General features: G+C 39.8%; 1 protein-coding gene across 2 annotated transcripts in view; it reads right to left on the bottom strand.

Moving 5' to 3' along the window:
- lsp1a (lymphocyte specific protein 1 a) overlaps window positions 1-18,344 on the bottom strand; it is a 49,690-nt gene that overhangs the window by 24,576 nt on the left and 6,770 nt on the right. The window contains exons 2-6 of one of the 2 annotated variants that reach the window (XM_077211352.1): window positions 17,126-17,272; window positions 12,366-12,735; window positions 12,140-12,279; window positions 7,777-8,035; window positions 7,466-7,606 (exon numbers count right to left, since the gene is read on the bottom strand). In XM_077211352.1, the coding sequence (XP_077067467.1) occupies window positions 7,466-7,606; window positions 7,777-8,035; window positions 12,140-12,279; window positions 12,366-12,735; window positions 17,126-17,272 (1,057 nt within the window). Of the gene's footprint in view, window positions 1-7,465; window positions 7,607-7,776; window positions 8,039-12,139; window positions 12,280-12,365; window positions 12,736-17,125; window positions 17,273-18,344 lie in introns of both variants that reach the window. The other variant, XM_077211351.1, reaches the window with a different exon arrangement.

Genomic DNA, 18,344 nt, shown 5'->3' with positions numbered 1-18,344 from the left:
AGGAACCGAACCTTGTCCGCATCCGCCATACCAACCAGGCTGAGCCAACGAAGGCGCTACTGGACCACCAAGGTGGACATCGCCAGACCGATCACGCACGCTACGACACCCGTACCCCGGAGGGTGAGGTCGGATGCAGTGCGGTGCTCACCTATGAGCGCACGGTCTGGATTACCCTCGTGCATGCCATGGGTGCCCTAGCCTGCAGCAACGCCATGGCACGCAAGAGGAAGGGGCTTGCCCATAGGCTCTGTAAGCTCTGCCCGTCGGAGCAGACGAAACTCACAGGCCTTAGGGGGGAGACGAGGATCCCCCCAAAAGGCAGCGGCCGCCGGACACAGGTGCACCTGTGTCGACAGACCGCTCCAATGGAGGGACACCTCGCAACCCTTCACCGTTCCTCCATCAAGGGTAATGAGGGGGAAAAGCTAGTCAGGCAGTTTCTGGCAGAGAAAGATGCTGTTCACCACCTGACAAGCTCTCCATGCATTTCGGGAAAGAAAGGCACTGGGGCGGCGAGCTGAGAACCAGCGCGCCCCGCCCCAAGATACCAAACTCCAGATTCCAACCGAGACTGAACGGGACACGGTGGAGGTTCCACTCGAGCCCGGCAGCCTCGGCGGCCCGTTTCAGCATAGCTGATAATTCTGGATCCGGCTCGGGCAACATTGAACTCCCGGAGGGAGACAATGCAGCCGAGTCATCATCTCTAGAAGTCAGCTCACCCTCCGATGCTGCAATCGGCGTCCTGTCCTCCAGGGGAGCCCCGAGTGAAACCTCTGGCCCACCCATTACAGATGGACCAGCAGACAACACAGGAGGCTCCAGTGGTTGCAGTGGAAGGGAGGAGTGAGGAGCCCACAGGGAATGGTTACCGGGCGGGACATCCAACACTATCCTCCGGTCACCCATCCCACACAGCACCCGAGGGTGGGGCATGGTAATGGGGACTCGCTCTCCGCGAACGAAGGCGAGTCTCGCCCTCAACACTGCGACAGTCATGTTCCCACAGTGAAAACATGAGCTGTCCACAAAAGCTGTCTCAGCGTGCTGTAAGCCAAACACGTGACACAACAGTTGTGACCATCAGAGAGAGACAGGGAACGACCGCACCCAGAAACGCACGGGCGGAATGACATCTTGAAAAAGACGCAAACGCACCCGTGTTGCTCTTTCAGAAAATAGGACCGTCACCAGTGCCGGAGCACACAGGGGAATGACCGCGGCAACACTGAACAGAGAACTGAAACAGTGAAGCACTCACTTTTCCGCCCTCTAACCAGCCATCAACACACACAAACATTTAGAAATTTGTTGCTGTTAAAACAGCAGTTGAGAGCTCAAAGCTCGCGATCACCGCTGCACTCGCGCTGTAGAACACCAGCACTGGGAGAGTCTTCCTGAAGAACACCGACACACTCGCTCGTTGTAGACAACAGCACTATCAGAGACATTAAACGATCGGCTCCGAAGCGAAAGGCAACTAGTGCGTGCATCCACTTCCGTATTTATACCCGCGCCGCGGGGGCGGAGTGTGTGATGCGAATCACGCACGCCAATTACATTGGCTCGTTCAATAGTACTCGAAGAAGACAGGCTCCCTAGCGTGATCCCATTTCAGTCGCGTCGACTACGTCCGACGTTATCGACTGAAAGGGAACTGTTTTCTTTTTTAATATATTTTAAAATGTAATATATCCCTGTGATGGCAAAGCTGAGTTTTCTGAAGAACTCCAGTCTTCAGTGCCACATAATCCTTCAGCAATCATTCTATGCTGATTTGGTGCACACATTGACCGATAGTGTAGTGTTTTCCTAATATATTGTGGTATTAAGCCATTAATGTTTATCACATTTGATTTAACATCTTTGGTAGATAGAATACTATACCACAGCATAAACAAATGAGGAATGGACAACATTACAAGCACCTAACCTTATTCTAGTACAATAAACCTAACATCAGTGACTATGGACTTTTTTGCACCCTTTAGGCCGTGTGTCCACCAAAGCGTTTTTTCACACAACTGGCCTATTTTTCCACTTGTTTTCAATAGGAGAACCACGTTTTTTAAACACCATGAGCGTAACGAGGCACTGAGCATTTTTTTCACGCAGTTTGCCATCATTTTTTACTGGTCGCGAGAGTTGAAGAATGTTCAACTTCGGGGTAAAACGGTTACCCAACCGTTCAATCACAGTGGAGGAGGGGCGGGACAAATATCACACCAACCAACCGCCACATTCTGCTTGTCAACAGATGACAACAACAAGTGTTGTCCACTTGTCCACACTAATACATTTTTGTTTGAAAACGCATATTTTTCTCTCCATTTTGGCCTGAGCAACTTTTGGAAAATGCTTGAAAACGTTAGTGTGGACAGGGATCGCTTTGAAATGAAAACGCTGTTTTAAAATGTATCTGGATAATGTAGATGTAGTGTTAAAGGCCAATTCACACTACACCGACAGACGGGAACAGTAACTTTGATCAGTGTGTTACCCCTGTCAGAGTCTGTTGGCATCTGTCAAAGCTTGTTTTCTCTGACTGAACATGCTAAATAGGAATTAGAATGTCTGAGAAGTTACGCGCTGTTCCTTGGTGACTGACGGTGTTGGTCTGCGTCTGTCGGTGCAGTGTGAATTGGCCTTAAGATCTTAAGATCTTGCAATGTAGGAAGATGACTCATAAGGCTATATTACTTGTTTTCCATTGCTCTTGGGTCCAGGTTTTGTGCCCCTCACACTTTGTTCTGCATCTCTGTGAGTTGACCTTGAATACCAGTGAATAAAAGCCAGCCTAGCTATACATTCCAGCTTTGCTAGGCTCGTGACTTACAGTTTGTGTTTAGACTGAACCAATAAGTGTCTGAGTAATCTTACTTTATTTATATTGGTAAGATTTGACTAGAGACCGATCCCCCAGACATTAAAGAGTCTGCAGACCTATTGCCTGTGCAACGTCACCGCCATAATGCTGGGTAGTTGCCAGGGTGTTGCTATGTGGTTTTTAAGATGGTTTGGTTGGTTTCTTGGTGGTTGTCCATGTCACAAGTCTCTATGATACTCTGGTCTCTAATTAGGGTTAGGTGTTTGTAAGTTGTGCAAGCACCACTGGTTATGCAATCTACCATTATGCTATTTTAATTTTATTCCAACTTCTTGAGGTATGATCCTGTTTTTAGAAAATCTAGGACAGCAGTTCTTAAATAAATATGTCTATGCAAATGCTTAATCATCACAAAATGTCATGTTGATTTTTTTTATGGAGCCTCTAAAAATGTGTTTTTCCATTTATTGATGAAATTCAACTCATCGGTTGTGTCTGAACTGATGAAACGTCTTCAAGAAATGGAAAAATGTGTCAAAATAAATTTTACAAGATGTAGAACAATGAAAGTCCCATAAGTGCATGTATAAAAACACAGCTGTTTTATTATTCACTGTAAAGCAAATGCAGCAAATAAACAAATAACACTTTTCAAAGAGTTTTGGTAGTTCAAGCAAAGAAACAAAAACTTTAAAAAAGAAAATGGTCTAAAAAAGTACTAAACCAATTTAAAGGAATATCCCAAGTTCAGTAATGAGTCACTAATGACATGTTGACAGTTACCAAATAAAATTATGTATTTGTATTAGTTTGATTTTACAAAGTACAGGTAATACGTATTTTCTGTGATACTTAAAGGGATAGTTCACCCAAAAATGAAAATTCTGTCAGTATTTACTCACATGTTGTTCCAACCCCGTAAGACGTTTGTTAATCTTCGGAACACGAATTAAGATATTTTTTATGAAATCTGAGAGCTGGATCACTCCTCCATACTAGTCCATAGGCTTCTTCAGGGATTGAAACTTGCCAGCCCCGAAAAGTTATTAAAGACATCGTTAAAATAGTCCAGGTGACTACAGTGGGTCAATATTAAGTTTATCAAGTGACGAGAATACTTCTTGTGCGCAAAACCAAACATAAATAATGACTTTTTTCCAATATTCATTTCCTTCTCTGTGGGCCTCTAGTCAGTTAAACTAGTGTAATTGGGTAGAGCTCCGTCACACGTAGGCTCACTATTGGCCGACACTGGTCATGTGGGTGATGCGTGTGACGTACAACAACAGATCATACGCTGTTAAACTAGTAACCTGACTCGAGGCCCAGAGAGAAGGAAATGAATAGTTGAAATAAAGTCGTTATTTTTGTTTTATTTGCGCACAAAAAGTATTCTCGTCGTTTGATAAACTTAAGATTGAGCCACTGTAGTCACTTGGACTATTTTAACAATGTCTTTAATAACTTTTCGAGGCCGGCAAGGTCAGTCCCTCAAGAAGCCTATGGAGGAGTGATCCAGCTCTCAGATTTCATCAAAATATCTAAATTCGTGTTCCGAAGATGAACGAAGGTCTTACGGGGTTGGAACAACATGAGGGTGAGTAAATACTGAAAGAATTTTCATTTTTGGGTGAACTATCCCTTTAAAAACATGTTAATTTGTTTTGAACCTGGAATATTCTAATAATTCTCATCTGGAGATAAACATATGAATATGCATACACGTCACTTGACTCAAAAGATGTGCTCAACTACTTATATACGTAATATACGTGCACTGCAAACACGTGGTTATGATCACAGCACAACAAGCACAAGCGACTTACAAAATAAAATGGGGCTTGTATTCTGAAAAAAGAACAGGATTATTTATCATAATGTTCATAATGTTCACTGTCTGAAAATTGCTTATTTGTTGTGGTTGCGAAAGCATTTATAGATTTCCGTAGCGATGCAATTGAAGAAATATTTTCAAAGATTATTTACCCAAAAATGAAAATTTGCTGTTAATTTACCAACCCTCAGGCCATCCAAGATATAATGTAGCTGACTTTTTTTTTTCTTCAATTAACCTGTAAAGAAGAAAACTGTGGCCCTTGTTGATTTGTATAATGCAAGTCAATGGTTCCTGTCACTTTGAGGCTAAAAAATTAAAATATACAGGCAAAACAAAATGGACACCCATGGCTCCTGACGATACATTGAGGTCTTGTTAAGCGAAATGATCGGTCTGTTCAAGAAACTGAACATTATTTACAACATTATTATTACCTGTAATCCACAGCCTTGGCAAACGGTCCTGAGCGCGTTCACGACAGTCTGAAGCGCGAGCTTCTTGTTGCATAATGACGAATGTGAGGGAGCAAACTCACACATGTGCTGACACTGTGTTTGTTTCAGGCTTGTGCACAATTCAGATTTCAATTGAGAATGACTCCTGAATTCCAATTAAATTCTTGAATTTGAATTGAATTTGAATTGATGTCAAAAACAGGATCTAGAATTACAATTCGAATTTGAATTAAAGGAAGCAGAATTGCAATTCAATAGAAATTCAAAGAAGTTCATATACATATTTTAAATGAACAATTAAGCTTTACAGTATCTGTCAGATATGATTGCATTACATATTCTATAAATGATATTAGTTTGAACTACTTGTACAGATTAGATTAACAGGAAATGTTTTCCCCCAGCAATGAATGTTAAAAGCTCTGGTCACAGAACAAACAATTAAGTTTGATTTATTGTAATTGTAATTTTGTGGAACATGACGGAACATGACTCTATTTCCCAGAATTACTTTAGTAAATCTTTAAAAAAACAAAAATAATTTGAGGAGGACATTTGTTTATATATATATATATAAATATATATATATATATATATATATATATATATACACACAGGTGAAACTCAAAAAATTTGAATATTGTGCAAAAGTTCATGTATTTCAGTAATTAAAATTAATAGGTGAAACTAATATATTTAGTATAACTATATACATATGGATGATTATACTTTTCAGAGGGCCGACATTTCTGTATTTAAAATCCTTTTTTTTATTGATTTCATGTAATATTCTAATTTTAGATTTACACGTAACCAGTCACTCCTCAACCCTGCATACATTTTGTTCTAATATATATATATATATATATATATATATATATATACATATATACATACATACATACAGGTGAAACTCGAAAAATTAAAATATCCTGCAAAAGTTATGTTTGCAGGATATTTTAATTTTTCGAGTTTCACCTGTATGTATGTATGTATATATGTAATGAAATTATGTTATTCAATTACAAAATGAATGCAATTGTATTTAGTTGTATTACTGAGGTAAAATGTGTAATTCAATTTGTTACTAATCAAATTAAAACGAAATTGCTTTACATCGATAAAGTAATCCACATGAAATAATCTAAACCACATTTATAATGGGTAACTTATAACAGTAAGCAATACCATTTCCAAAGTAACCTTCCTAACATTGAATGTATGTGAGATTCCAGACTGATCTCATGAAATGGCGTATGTATGACACGCCAATTCGTATTTCCATTTTTGGCGTGCTATCAACACGCATAATCGCTTTTCAGCGTGTTTATCAACGACGTTGACTTAACGTTACATCACTGTATATATAAATATATGACCTACCCCAACCCCGTCCCTAAACCTACCCGTCACTGGGGTTAATACCATTTATGAGTCTTCCCCTACCATCATAGGAAAAAAAATATCGCTCCCCAGATGTAGATATACATTTTGCTTCGTTTCGCTCGGACATTTAACGGCGTACACATACACGCGGAATCACTCAGACATTTAATGGCGTAGACATACACGCGGAAGATGACGGTTCGTTTCGGCGTGGACATACACGCGGATAGCTAAAAATGCGTATAGATAACACGCCACTTGACTTGAAAGTGGCGTGTATGTTTACGCAAAGTCATGATGTCATTGGAGATTCAACACATTCTTTCTGTTGTGTGACTGTGTGGAATTTCTTTGAATTGCCATGAATTTAATTCCACTTCCTGTCATTCTAATTCAAATTCATGTGGGGCGGAGTCAATTCAATTCAAATTCCAATTCATGAATTGAATGGAGGCCAATTCTGAAATTCTGAATTTTGCACAAGCCTGGTTTGTTTACAACAGAGAGGGGGGACGTGAGTGTTTTACTGTTCATCAAATTCATACTTTGTGCTTATCCTGGATACAACAACCTATCGGGAACCTCAATCGGGAAGATTGGCTTGTCACAGATTCTCAATGCTTTGAGTTCCAGTGCATACGTTACAATGCGACCGATCGTTTCACTTCATAAGACCTCAATAAATTGTCAAGAGCCACGGGCATTCATTTTGTTTTGCCTGCCATATGCTTTTTTGACTCTCAAAGTGGCGATATAGCCATTGACTTGCATTATACAATATACTTGGTCGTTGCACCAAGGACCACAGTTTCAGCTAAAAAATCTTCTTTACTATTCTACTGAATAAAAAAAGACAACTACATCTTGGATGTCCTGATGGTGAGTAAATTAACAGCAAATTAAAATTTTTGGGTGAACTATCCCTTTACGAATGTTTATGAAGATATTTACAGTTACCTTGAAAGTAGGACTGATGGGGTTTAGAGGGTTAAATGGGTCATCACCATCTGTGGAAGTGATGTTTATATTTTTCATTCTCTTCTCTGCCGCTTCCATCCTCCTCCTCTCAATGTCCCCCTTCATCTGTCTCTTGTCCTCCTGTAGTTATTAATACAAAATTAAATATATCCTTTAAATAATGTTCTGCTTCTGGAAGAAACCTGGACAGTTTAACATTCCCACAGCCAAAACAGAGTGTTTGAAAAGCATCTAAAGACATATATTCGTTAACTGGGCTAATATTTGTGTTTTTAAATCAGCTCAGCCACCTCTTGTTTGGCTATTTTCTGCTGTTCCTCTTCATCTCTCCTCCGCTCCTCCTCTTCACGAGCTTTGCGGCGTTCCTCTCTCTTCTTTTTCAGTTCCTCTAGCTCCAGCTCAGCATCGGCCTGACGCTGCCGTAGGTGCTCCATTTCCTGGCTCTCCTTTTTCTGGTGGCTACGTCTAATCTTCTCGAGCTTTAGCTCTGTCTCCAAACCGGCATGCATGTCTTTCTTAGTTTCAAAGGCCTGATTTACATCTACAGTCCTGCTGGAGAAGAGTGGAGAACAGGAAAATGGGGTTGGTCTCAAGATGGCATATTTGTTATTTCTGTGAAACAATCAGTACGTACTTTTGGACAGACAGGTATTCTGATCATCCAGTCATACATTTTCAACATTTTTGTTGCTTTTTCACAGAGATTATTATATTTCCACACATTTGAATATGAATATATCTCAGATAACCTTAAACAGCACATAAATATAGAACAAACTGAGGTTGGTCGCTTTACGTGTCAGTCAGGCTGTCTCTTTCTGTCAAAGTGGATAGTTTTTGGCCAGAATAAGCAGTTGAATGGGCCAAACCTAACGGTTAAAGGTCTGGCTATACAAGAGTAGATATTAAACAGCTCCCTTAACAGCCCTTTTAGAAACTTCCTGGCAAGACTTTTTGGCAGCTACAATATTAGGTCATGTCTATAACATATATGACATAATCCTCTAAATTTAATAGGACCAAATTCTACATTAATTTCCCCCTAAAGTCAACTTATAATGTTAGTCACATTTTCTTTTAGACAGTTATTATTTATCAAATACAGTGACTATTTATTAAAAACATAAATAATAAAACTTTTTTTTATGAAGCTCAGCAAGGACATTGATCAAAGGTGACAATAAAGACTTCCCTTTCAAGGGAACTCAAGCTGCGTCGAAACGCTGTGGGAACGCCCCTGCGTGATTGCGTCATGAAGCACGTATGGAATCATTCCAATGGCGTGACGGAACGTCATAGGTGGGTGACGTCATCGACCAGGAAACTATAAATCACACCTGAATCAAACAGCATCAGCTTCTGTGTCTTTAGCAAGCGCTCTGTGTGAATCATTGTCTCTGGTTTTTTTGTCTGTCCTTAGAAGTTGCTAGGCAGGAGTTTGCCGAGGCAGAGCGGTAGCTTCAGACGTGGGGTTCGGAAATGGATCTGACAGAGGGGTTTGACAAGGGCCCAGCCCTTTCTTTACCTGTCTTTACCTTTAAGATCCAGTGCCTCAGTTCAGGGTTTAGATGTGCACACTGCGGTTACTTCTGCCCAGAGTGAGGCACCGGTACTGCAACTATCCAGTTCTGAGGAGTTGGATGTTGTTAGTTTTGGGACAGGAGATACTGAAGACTCGTCACTTCAGTCTCCAGCATGTGAGGAGCTTGTGGAGTCTTCCCTAGTGCTGTAGCTAAATTAAGCATTGAGTGGCCAGCAGATAAACAGGAGACTAGGCAAAAAAGCAAGCTTGATGAACGCTTTCTGCCCTCTCATGTGCAGCCTCCACCGGTACTTGCCGTTTTTTTCCCTGACCTCCACACTGAGGTGTCGAAGTCATGGAAAAGACCAGTTTCATACCGTGTGTTTAGTCCACAAACATCCACATATTCAAATATTCATAGGTCTAGACAACACGGTTATGGGGCGATGCCAAGGGCCGAAGAGAAGCTTGCGAGCCATCTCTCCCCTGAGTCTGCATTCTCCTTTAAAACAGCGGCATTACCCACCAAGCCACTCAGAAACACATCAGCTTTGGCGGGTAAAGCTTATTCAGCAGCAGGTCAGGCGGCCGCATGCCTGCACACTATGTCAATCCTGCAGGCATACCAGGCTGACCTATTAAAAGACATAAGTGGGAATGAGGAGGTCAGCACTGACGTGATTCGTCAGGACATCGGTTTAACGTCTCATCCAAAGGAAGGTGCTATTTGACAGTATAATGTCCCCGCCACTATACTGGGGTGTTAGGACTCACACAGGCCCCTGCTGGCCTCACTAACACCTCTTCCATCAGCAACCTAGTTTTCCCAGGAGGTCTCCCATCCAGGTACTGACCAGGCTCAGCCCTGCTCAGCTTCAGTGGGCAACCGGTCTTGGGCTACAGGGTGATATGGCTGCTGGCGTTATCTAGTTGGGTCCTGCAAAAGATTGAAAAAGGCTATACTATCCAGTTCAGGTCTAGGCCACCACGGTTCAGAGGGGTCCTGCCCACAGTGGTTGGCCCTGAGCAGGCTCTGGTAACGGAACAATAAGTAAAAGCTCTTCTGCAAAAAGAGGCTATAGGACGGGTTCCTCCTCCCAGCAGGGAGTCCGGGTACTACAGCCGGTACTTCATTGTCCCAAAGAAGGATGGGGGACTGCGTTCAATTTTAGATCTCCGCCTGTTAAATTGCACAGTAGGGAAGCTCATATTCAAAATACTCCCCCTCAATCAGATCATTTCACAGATCATGTCTGAGGACTGGTTTGTCACAACAGGAAGTTCCTGAGGTTCGCTTTCGGGGGTGAAGTGTACCAATAATGTGCTATTCCGTTTGGCCTAGCTTTATCACCCCGCACTTTCACGAAGTGTGTGGATGCAGCCCTGGCTCCGCTGCTACTCCAGGGCATCCGCATATTGAATTATACCGACAATTGGTTGATTCTAGCTCAATTGGACCTTCAGGCGGTTCGGCATCGAGATGTTGTTCTCGCTCAAATGAAAAAGTTGGGGTTGAGGTTGAATACCAAGAAAAGTGTGCTGTCTTCATTACAGAGGACCACTTTTCTGGGTGTGGTAAGGGATTATGGGGGTCTCCTGCTCATATCGCTTCGATTCTCTCAGGCATGAAACAAGTAAATCTAGGCCAGCCACTCACTGTAAAGCAGTTTCAAAGACTGTTAGGCCTCATGGCAGCAGCATCCAACGTTATACCTTGCTGCCTGTTGTACATTAGCCTGTTGCAGTGGTGGCTCAGGACCAAGGGGTTCTCCCCGAGGGGAAACCCGCTCCACATGATCAAGGTCACACTGCCTTCGCGCCTTAGTCATGTGGAAAGAACCTTGGTTCCTGTCCTGCTCCTCGCGTCACGCTAACGACAGATGCTTCTCTCACGAGGTTGGGGGGCGATCATCCTGTTGGCCCAAGGGAAGTTGCTCTCGCTGAGGGCAATTTACATCCCGGGGTTTTTAAATCAGGGAGCAGACATCCTGTCGAGGCAGGGGCCGAGGCCCGGGCAATGGAGACTCCACCCCGAGGTGGTGGAGCTCCTATGCTGTGGGGGACATAGTTTTGTGTTTTAATTGCGTGTCTCCGGTCTTGCTGAAATACTTATGCTAATCAGCTGTGGGCCACTATTACCTAAAACTGTCTACTAATGCAGATTGTCTGTTGTTTTTACTACATTGAGTAAATGTAAAGGATGGAGCAAGATTTGTTTTACAAACTTTAATGTTACATCAGTCTCAGCTAACATATGCACCATTGTTGATACAGATATGATGCAGTTCCCACATGTGCACCGCAATAAATTAGAAATATACATATCTATTTGTTGATGGACAAACACTTGTTAATGCTGATGGAATGCTGTGAGGAATTACAGTTGTCACATCTTATAATGTACCTCAAACTGAGTAATGTATCACTGAGAAACATCCTGCTCATGTTGTCTTTGTGATGGATGTTCGGTTTGAATAACTAGTTCTTCCAATGTTTCATAAGCGGACTCGTGCTCGGATTGATATGGTAAAATCAACGCTATTGTTACTGTCTTTACATTGTGTACAATTGCTGAGTTTTAGACAAATCACAACTGATTCTCTGGGCCATCTGACCAATCAGAGCAGAGCAGGCTTTTGGAAAGGAGGGATTTAGAGAGATTGAATCGTCGGACAAGTCGTTTGAGAATCAATGAAAGATTTGGTGATGTGCAATTTATATTATGAGAAAACGCAAGTGTTTTTTGACCTTTGATGCATGTAAATCTGTTGTAGGAGACCTCCAAAACAAAATTAGGAGACTTTAAAATAGCAGGATTGGGGCAATTGTAATTATGAAATGACAACTTAAAAAACGTAAACGGTGTTCATATCATTGTAGAACTTGTAATTAGAACTTGTAAACTGGGAATTTTGTGAGCACTCCGATTTCTACCACATGACCGCTGTGCCACCAGAGTGCTGCAATTTCATATTCCGGTTGATAGAGTTGCCATAGAAACGCATACTTCTGAGTCAAAGGATGTGAACAGCTCTTAGTAGAACGTCATGGGTTGGTAATTACTTTAATTATGACATGCCGTGAATGCAGCATAAAACCTATGGGTAAGAAAGTGTGTAGAATCAAGTTACCTTGGTGATCTTTTGGTTTTGATAAAATGTGATGTAATTTCCTCTGCAGATGCCTCTCCATTTCCATTAGGTGTTCTGTCTTGCTGTAGGAAGACTTTAGACGTGTATGACACCTTTACCTCCTTCCTCTCCTCTTTCATCTGTGAGTGATGATTATGATTTAGACATAGTAACATACATGGTAAGATGTACTGTACTTCTAATATTGTAACAATTCTCCTGGCACCTTGTTCTCCATTGGTTGTTTTATTTCCTGTTGTCTTTTGCTGTCGGTTGTGTCATCATGGCATTCCTCTGGTCTTTGACTGCTCACCCTTTCACTGATCTCCATTCGTCTCTCAGTGCTCCTCGTCTCTGGTCTTTTCTCCTCTTCCTCCCTGTCCTGAATTTGTTGATGCTGTTTGGAGGTGGTGAAACTTTTCTCTCTTTGTCTAGATCTTGCATTCACATTTTTGTCCTTCTTTTGCAACTCTTCTCCACTACCATTCTCTTCCATTTTGGGCCGCATTCTCTGTTCCAGCTTCTGGGTCCAATCGCTGAAACCTTCATCCTCATCCACAGCAATAGTACTGCTGGGTTTGAGTTCACTTTCGTAGCTGAAAAAAACAACAACACATCAATGAGTATAAAATCTTCTTAGAGCCATTGCTTAGCAGTTATAGCATGTGCATTTAGGTGTGGTGTTCACATGGGAAACGAAGATTTGAATCTTGTTTTTAAACTTAAACTAAAAAAAGTTAACTAATTTTTATTCACTATTTATTTTCTACACTTTAAAATAATGTGAAAATTATGGTTACAAAATGGACAGCAAACTGATAGAAACATTTGACGTTTTACAGATTGAACTTAAATGTACTGTTAAATTATTTTTATTTGTTGTATTTTTAACTGAAATAATGCTAATATACCAAATCCATACACCAAGTCCTGCTCTACATATTTTCTTTTTCAAGAAGCTGTTTAACTTGGATATATGTCACAATGGATTATTGCAACTTCCGTTTCATGCCGACTTTAAAAACAGATGGCAAAGAGAAAGTTATGATACATCAAAGTTCATCACAAGTTGATTTTCCACAAGCTGAGGGAAATACTATCATACACAAAAATACTAAACACCATCATGATAACAAATATGAAACTAAAATATTGCAATAAACATCAATTAAACAACATAAGATGTAACATACAATTATAATGTACATAACTGATAAAAACAAAACAAAAACTAAGAACAGTTATTTAAATAAATAAAAACATCAAGTGACCAAGTGTCACCAAAGACTTTATATACAAAGACTGCAATCGTGTTACTATGAACAGGAAAAAATAGCAATTTGCAATATGAATATTCTGAGACAAATGCTTATGACTGCACATTGGCTGGTCTAGCCTGAAAAATACATTTTTTAACGCTTTTTGAGCATAATAAACAAGATTTATGAGATAGTTGTTTGTCAGATATCATTGTTGATTTCAAACATAACATTTAATCCTAAATTTAGTGAACAGCTTTGGAGAATTTGATATTTCCACATTCAAATATAGAAGCTGTGCTTGCAATGACTGAAATAGCTGCCCGAGAGGCGTTTCAAAGATGGGGCTGTGTAAAGTGACTTGCCTAGAGAAGGTAAGTCTGAGAATATCAACTTACACTTTTTCACATGTTATTTTTTTTACTTCCAAAAACAAGGTAACAGTATTTTACTGATGTTGGCTTGACAAAGCCTTATCTTAAAGTTTGAAATAACTTTGAAACGCTTGAAGTTTGAAGATTTTACTCAGTCAATAAAATGTTATTAACATGTTCTTGTACATTTCTAACATGTTTTAGCAAGTTGCTAACATGTTTTAGCATGATTTAACATGTTCCTAACATCATTTAGCGCATTGTTGACATGTTTACTAGAATGATTTAGCACAATGCTAACATGTTTTAGCATGTTGTTGTCACGATTCCTGAGGTGTTGTTCATGAACTCTTATTTTAATATTCTTTTGTCTTGTATTGCCTGTGTTCAGTTTTTACATTAAATTAATATATTTTTCAATTCAATTTACAAAATAGGTTAAGTATACTCGATCATGCTCTCCCAAAACGAACAAAAACCTGGCCTTTTCTTTACGTTGATTTAGACTCCATTACTTTGGGGTGAGACACTGGAACTTTTTTACTAAAACGAGAGGCAGACCTATATAATCACATTCATAGGGAATCTGGGCAAGTTAACAGTCAGTCAGGCATGAACGGCTCCAGTCAGTGAAAGCACCGTTTGAGCCCACACACCTGTGATGGTGTTACTTTGATGAAAGAAACTATGCGCTGAAGTCACTGTGCCAGCCTATTAACACGAGAGGCCGACTTCAAACACGTTCCTCAGAAAACAGATGTTTGAGGTGCGTGTGAGGATCTGACAGGTGGTTGGTCGTTTGTTGTTGTTTTCTCTCATTTGCCATGGGCAACCAGAGGTAAGCCTTATGCTAGTTTAAAAAGTAGTGTAGATTAAATGCAAAAATGCATCCCAGGATTGTGGATTGCCGCTTTACTGCATAGAAACTGTTAGAAAATGGGAAAACTTCAGCGGGGTTCTATGTAGAACCCTAGGGTTCTTGACTCAATCTTAAAGAAGGCTTTATCCCAAAAAGGTTATATATAAGGCAATGGTCTCAAACTCAGTTGCTAAAGGGCCACTGTCCTGATCCAGCTAATCAAGGTCTTCAGGGTTACTATGAACTTCCAGGCAGGGGAGTTAAAGCTGGTTGGAGCAGAAATCTGCAGGACAGTGGCCCTTCAAGAGCTGAATTTGGGACCAATTATATAAGGAGAAAATGTCTTAAATAATTGAATAATACTTGTTTAAGGGAGTTAAAGCATGTTTACGATATGCTTAATTCATAACATTTAATCAAAATAAAATTAATTAAAATGAAACCATCTGTGAAGTTATCTCATGATGGGAAACATAAAAGGTTCTACATGCACAAATCCCTTTAAGGTCCTATAGAGAACTCTTTCTTCTAACACCATGTACAATTCACACCAGATTTTCCACACCAGATGTGACGCGACTATGAGGCGCAACAATATCAATCAAAATCACAGCCAATCAGAAGAGCATTTGGGTGAAGTCTATTTACAAGCGCACTGCACAAAATGGATAAACACATACATAATTTAATAAATACAACACCATTTTAATATTTATATATATATATATATATATATATATATATATATATATATATATATATATATATATTTGTTGTCATTGTATGTATGAATTGCTTTTTTAATGTATTTTTGCTTAACAAGTTACGTCACTGACCCATATACACTAATTAGGTGAAAATTATTCTTACCATGGTAAATTTGTCAAAGGGACTGTTCAAAGGGTTCGCTAAAAGTTAAAACACACACACCTGCACTTAAACTCAAAATAGAGATTAAAAAAAACTGTTTCCACAGACTCTTATTATTTTCTGTTCATTGCGACACCTTGAATTAAAATCTTTTTCATCTGCCCAGGAGCTGCCGGAAAGGAATGCCAAGCACATTCCACAAGATTATTAAGCAGATTTTCAGCAAAGCACAATGACTGAACATCAACAATCAGTCAATACAATTCAATACAGAATAGCCGTGCTGATTTACTTACATCGAAAGCTTATTGTACGAGTCTAGTTCAAAAACTCTTGCACATGCATTTCTAAAAAACACTTTTTATGTTGAACCAATCTAAAAAGTCTTAAAAATGATTCATGTGTATCTAAGCCAAGAGCTTCTAATCTCTGATCAAGGATAATTACAAAGTGGCCCTAGACGACCCTTTTTGTGCTTTGAACAGGTTGTCTCAGACAGCTGTGTTTAACTTCACACATATAAAATATATGGTATGTGTGTGAGGTCCATAATGTTTCTTTGATTAAAAGCAAAGCACTATGTTGTGGGATATGACATAAACCCTGTTCCAAAGGTATGCCCTGCTGAAAATTCTTCAGAGATTAGGTAATAGATTAAGTAATGATGAGAGACCAGCTGTGCCGCCCACTGTACCTTTGGTTGAGAGAAAAGAAGAGAGAAAGAAAACTAAACAGACATTTTGTAAGTAAGTCCAACCTTACTATCAATGACACGATGCTCCTTTTTTCCAGATATTTAAATCTATTAAAAATACATTTAAAATGCAACTCACAAATTCAATTGCTTAAATATATATATTATTTTTAGATATTGTATATTTTTATTTTAATGAAGAGCATGTTTTTAATTTCTGGTTAAAAATTTATGTGAATTTTTTTTTTTTGGGGGGGGGGGGGGGGGGGGATACGGTCCTGAGATCATTCAAAAAGAAAAAAAACTTGAAATGAGGTTTAAGCTGAATATCAAATGAACAAACAGGAAAACACATTACAAGTAACTCGAGTTATGCAATCGGATTACTTTTTTCAAGTAACTAGTAAAGTAATGCATATATATATATATATATATATATATATATATATATATATATATATATATATATCCCATGATAAGGTTTCTTTTCAAGAATGCGGGTCATGCACAACAAACTTCCGTATTTGATATACATGTATATAAATAACGTCTTTTCAATGTGTAAGGAAAATACGTTGTTACTTTTTACTTAATGGTTACACATGTTTTTCAAAACCATATATGAAAACAACATGAATAAAAAGATTACATTTCGAAGAACATGGCACTTCTGTTTTAAACTAAATTTTTCCTTTTATTTATTATGGACATTCTTTTTTGACCCAAAAACTAAACAAAAACTGCAGTTGTTTACATGTCGGTCAGATGTCTCCTTCTGTCTAAGTGGACTCTTGGCCAGAATAAGCTGCAATGAGAACCAGACATGTTCCAAGTCCACATTTCCATATTTCATATGGAAATCTGCCAGGTAACAAAACAAGCTTAACAAATACCAGGTGAAGTGTGAAGTATAACGACGTTGACACTTACAGTCTGGCCTCAGGTGGGTTCACACTGTCCTGAGGGGACCCGGCAGATCTAGACAGGCTGTGTTGATTGCGGAAAGCCTCCCGGGCCCGACGTCGCCTTTCTCTCTCGATCTCCTCAGCATCTTCGACACTTCGCTGGGCCGTCACTCTGCAGGAAAAGAAGTGAGAATGAGCCCCTTGTTTTACCAGATACATTTTTCTTTCTTGACCCAGATGGGAATCGTGGTCGAATGATAAATGACCCCCTAGCCTAGAGTGCTGTTGACTATGATACATGGACGTCTTCATGAAATCTCCAACAATAGTTTGGTTAAGTCCCTTGTTTGAGATTTAGAGCCGGTGGAACATCTGCTCTGGCATTCAACACCGCCAATGCTCGAGTGACAGATGGGAGGCCTATGCAAACTCACACTCAAGATACTGAGGCATCTCTGTGTTTATCTAGCCTGTAAACATACACAAACATGTTCTTCATGTCTCCAACACTTGGAAAAGTAGGCCAAACAAACTATCTTAATTTGCAACTTGAAGCTTTATTTACTAATACATCAACTTTGCTCTTCCTAGATCATAAGGGGGTCTATGTTTTTGCAAAAATGAAAACTTTAATATCCTTTAATCTCATTCCAAACCTGTATGAGTTTTTCTTCTGTGGAACAAAGATGCCAACTTCCGCCAAAATATCTCTTTTGTGTTCTGTAGAAGCAAGAATGTCACACAGGTCTTAAAGGACACGAGAGTTAGTCAATTATTTTTGGGTGAACTATCCCTTTAGGCACTCAGTCTGTATTGTGGATCAATGAAGGGTGAACACAGGTCACCAATGACCCTCAGAAGAATTTTAGGCCAGATTACATCTGAGGTCACAGATTGCTCCAATGGCTTTACAAATTACCGTAAAAGCATGTTGACTGATCAATATTGTCTTATCGACATTCAAAAGAGGTTTCAGCTTGATGCCATTTGTGAACGTTTTTATGTTCCACAACTTCTTATTTCGAGTTTTTTATTGAATGATCTACAGCATATAGTGGTGCTTCAAAGAACCTGAAAACAACATGTTGAAATTAAGAATTTATGTAACACCGTGATATTTTTATTGCCAAAGAACCACACAGCGACACAAGAATCCTACAAAAGTTCTTCAGTTAACTCCTTGATCAAAGGACCCTATTTAAAGAGTCATTATTGTCACTGAAGAAGTTTATTGAGGAACCTTT

The sequence above is a fragment of the Siphateles boraxobius genome, unplaced genomic scaffold (genome assembly GCF_051911475.1).
Source record: "Siphateles boraxobius isolate OS27281-9 unplaced genomic scaffold, OSU_SipBor_1 65, whole genome shotgun sequence".
In the NCBI taxonomy this organism is placed as follows: Eukaryota; Metazoa; Chordata; class Actinopteri; order Cypriniformes; family Leuciscidae; genus Siphateles; species Siphateles boraxobius.
The sequence above is the reverse complement of the archived record's forward strand: the minus strand, read 5'-3'. Positions and strand labels throughout refer to the sequence as shown.